We start from the raw sequence: 4,209 nt of genomic DNA, 5'->3' as shown, positions 1-4,209 counted from the left end.
AAAAAGGAGGTTTGGAACAGTCAACATGTGGAGTTTAGTAGTAGTTAATTATGGAAGAATAAAATGATTTCCACAAAACAGTGAGGGCTCAGTTCAGAAGAAATAACCTAAATTTGTAGTGGATGCAGTCAGTAGGGTTTGTCTTCTAGTGAAATTTGGGACTATAGGAGTAGCAGGTGTGTGTGTGGGGTAACTCAGACATAGAGTTTGGCAAGAACAGTTACAGGACAAGAGGACAAGGAGTTAAGGGGCAGGAAGCAGCATGTGACTGAGCCAGTGATTTTAGTCAAGAAAACAAGAGGAGAAAAGTGAGATCAGAGTTGGGGAGGAAGAAGAAGACTAGAATAAATTTGAATGGAGTTAGACAAAGGGGTAAATGGAAGGTTAGGAGTCTTTGGTCAGAGAGGAGAATTTCAGAATCCTAGATCAAGGGTTTGAGTATTCATTTGTGTGGCTGAGGAGAACGAAGGTGTAAGTCCTGGGTGCTGAAGAGGCAGATTGAGAGGCAAGACTGACTGAGAGGACATGATCACATATGTTGAATTCCACAAGTCTGAGGACAGGTTTTGGGAAGGAGAGGGAGACTGTGAATCATGTGCTGAACTCTGAAAGAGGAGAGAGAGGATGTCCTAAGTTTGGTAGATGAGAATGATGGATGGGTTGAATATCAAAGAAGAGGTTACTTGAGTGATAGTGGTAGGGAGAGGATCAGGAAATTGTGAAAATTTAACACTAGCTTGTACTTTTTTTTTTTTTTTTTTTTTTTTTTTTTTTTTGCATCCCAAGACAAAAATCCTTTGGATTTTAAAGGAAAAAATCCAAACTTTTTTTTGGATTTTTTTCAACCAAAAGATTGAAGCTATAACATGCTTCTCCCTCTCTCTAGCTGAATAAGCATGGAGACAAAGCTTTTTGCTTATCTGCAAACAAGCCTTTTAAGACAGTGTAGCAGAGGAAAGTGGGCTTGTGCATTGTATAACCATTTTAAAGGTCTCTTGAGTCCTGGTGTCTGATATGCCTCTTGTCCACAGTGAAGTTGGAATGATCTGAATAAAGAGGCTTGGGAAAGGGAGGCCAAGAAGAGCATAAATTGAAGCACAGGGAGGAAGTGGGAGCTTTTTTTCCTGGGAAGACAGAGGGACTAGGTTTGTGGTCCCAGCTCTTGGAAGGGAAGGCAGCTGGCCACATGTGACAAGTGGATGGTGGTGGGATCCAGGTTTTGAGTATCCATTGGATACTCTTTCTCTGTTCTGCATTTTATCATTTAATAAATAATTATAAATTAAGATATAATTTCCAGAGAACTTAATTATAACAAAGTGATATGAGGAGAAGGGAAAACGTCTATTCCTCCTCTTGACTCGAGTATGTATGAAAGCAGGTATGTTACTGGAGAGGGTAGTTAGAGATGTGATATCTTCTACAGAAAGTTAGATGGATGAATGAAAAAGCATTTGCTAAGCAGTTCCTCTGTGCCTGGCACTGTGCTATTCATGGCACTGTGTGCTGGGCTAGGCTATGACCTTCCTGAATCTAGAGCCCTAAGAACACCCAAGGAGTAGGTCAGTGAGAGTTGTTTTCTTGATGACGTCTGGATTCTTCATTCATTAAGTGTGACTATAAGTAGTCTTGAGAACCTAAACTGTGGTTCAGTTCATTTATGTTGGCAGTATACCTTCTAGGGATGTACACATAGATGATGAGGTTGATGCATGCATTGCCAGAGCTCACTCAGTGTTTGGGAGGCTCCCAAGCAAAGTGTGGGAGAGAAGAGGTGTTAGGCTGCTCACCACACTGTTGTGCTGACCTCATTATTTTATGTCTGTGAAACCTGGACAGTATATCAATGTCAATCAAGGAAACAGAGTCACTTCCATTTGGGTTGCCTTAGGAAGTTTCTGTAAATTGCCTAGCAAGATAACGTACCAGACACTGAGGTCTTTTCTCAAGCGGAACTGCCAAGCATTCAAACTCTGCTGTATTATAAACTGTCTACTGGAGACAATGCAACTCTGATAGGCTGGCCATGTTGTTTGAATGCCAAATGTATGTTTACCCAAGAGACTATTTTATGGTGTACTCAAAGCACTCACATGGAGCTAGAAGAAGTAGTATAAGGACACTCTCAAGGTCTCTCTGAAGAACTTTGGTATTCATTGTGATACATGGGAGACACTGGCAGAGGATCATCCTGCATCAAAGAAGGCACTGTGTTCTATGAGCAAAGCAGAATTGCAATGCATCAAAAGAATGTGGTATGTGCAGACTGAAAGACATCTCCATCCTAAATGTTCATACTATTTGTGCCTTGTATTGGTCTGATCAGCTACAGTCAGACACACTGTATATTGACTCCAACATAATGATGTCATTTTAATCTTCTTCAATTATAAGGGACAACAACCGACCAACCATATATACAGCAAGTGCTCTTTAAATATTGCGGGGTCTTATTTGGCTTAATAGAGAAATTGGGTGTTTTGTGGTGAGGTTTCATGATGAAAATTGCAAAGCTAGTTAATTAGCAATTGTCTCAAGTAATAAATTGACAAACTACTTAGTCCTTATTCAGTGACATTTTTCTAAGATGCTCCCTAGAAAAGAGTGAGGAAGACAAAAGTAAATTGGATGTGCTTTGTCTGCAGAGAGAGTCTCTAGAATTTTACAATTTATCTTCAAAATTCTTTTCTTCTTGGCAATGATTTTTTATCATAAGTTGCTTGGAACACTTTTTATTTAGGTTATTTTAAACATTTATGTTGTATAAATGGCTTCTATCTTTCCCCGTGGCATCTTTTGTGTGGGCCTAAAAAAGCTATTTATGTTGTGTTGGATTTACCTATTCCCTTTAGGCACCTGCATACTCTCTCATCACCAGCTGTAGGAAAATCTGAGAGTATGAAATAGTATAGCAATATTTTGACAACTAAAGATTCAGAATTAAGTCTGTCTTTAAAAAAAAGTGTTTGGCAGTACCTAGTACAACTCATAAGTACTCTACTATTACCTTTTGCTTTTTGGTAATAAAATGTATTTCCTTCCAATGGAAAAAATGTATTCTGAATATCTGCTTAAAACTCTCTAGTTGGTAATTATTCTCTCTGGGAAGAATCATTTGAAAAAATTGATTACAGTTGTCTCAGTGCAAACAATGAATCCCACTTGTGAACTGGTCACAGTTAATTATATAATGCATTATTTCTATTGCAACTAGAACCAAAAAAAATTATTTTACACAATTATAACTTTAGATAATACTAATTGGCATTCACTTTACAAGATTCAGTATTTGCACTGAACCGGACCTAGCTGTAGCTGTAATATTAGTGTTCCTTCACAAAACATGTGATACTAAACTCAAGATCAAGTGTCCCATTCCCTACCAGTTAGAGATCTCCTGATTCTTTCCTCCCTCAAGTCTCTGGTAAGGAATCGGCACTAGGACCCAGGTCTCCTGAAGTCCAGGGCTCCTGTCACCACAAGGGTGACACTAGCAGAGAAAAGTTTTCAATAGGGGCAAGGATGCTTATTGCCTGGGTGGCCTGAGCCCTCTTCTCTGGTTTGGGCATTTTCTCATCTTTGAAAAGCACCAGTTCTGAAGTCAGAAGACCTCCCCAGGCCTCAGTGTCTTCATTTATAGAATAAAGGGGTTGGGAGAGAAGACTTTTTTGGTCCTCCCAGGTCTATAGCAGTAATTCATTGGAAGGATTGGACTAGAGATCTGGGGTTCCGAACGTTGCATGAGTCAGGGATTCTCCGTGCAATCCTTGAAGCCCATGGGGCCATTAATAATCAAAGGCAAAGAGAAATTTCAATCAGAGATTAGTGACAGTAAAACGTAATTTCTCCTTCAGGCGAATTTCCCCGAAATCAATCCACACGCTGCTTGGAAGTCTGTGGACCCCAGTTTAGGAGTCCCTGGAATGGATGGTTACTGAAGGCCCTTTCAGGTCCGTCCTCATCTGTGATTCTGGGCAGGGGCACATGCTTCGTGCATTTTTGTCTCTTTACTCTCGGGAAGCCCACGGGGTAGGGGGCGGAGTGCGCCTGCGTGCGCGGCCGGGCCAGGTAGATTGGGTCATGGTCACGGTCACGGTCATGGTGAGGGCCAGGGTGGCGCTCGCTGCGGCTGCGTCCCATGTGCGCTTGCGTGCTGCGTGCATGCGTGAGCCGGTTACCAGCGCCCGGGAGGCGGCAGCCGTTGGAGGC

At 41.4% G+C, this 4,209-nt stretch overlaps 1 protein-coding gene across 1 annotated transcript in view; it reads left to right on the top strand.

Moving 5' to 3' along the window:
- Positions 1-4,138: 4,138 nt before the first annotated feature.
- CLIP4 (CAP-Gly domain containing linker protein family member 4) overlaps positions 4,139-4,209 on the top strand; it is an 81,592-nt gene continuing 81,521 nt past the window's right edge. The window contains exon 1 of the mRNA XM_044659595.1: positions 4,139-4,207. Within this exon, the coding sequence (XP_044515530.1) occupies positions 4,139-4,207 (69 nt within the window). The remainder of the gene's footprint in view (positions 4,208-4,209) is intronic.

The sequence above is a fragment of the Gracilinanus agilis genome, chromosome 2, assembly GCF_016433145.1.
Source record: "Gracilinanus agilis isolate LMUSP501 chromosome 2, AgileGrace, whole genome shotgun sequence".
Classification (NCBI taxonomy): Eukaryota; Metazoa; Chordata; class Mammalia; order Didelphimorphia; family Didelphidae; genus Gracilinanus; species Gracilinanus agilis.
Note: the sequence above shows the minus strand (reverse complement) of the source record. Positions and strands in the feature narration are given on the sequence as shown.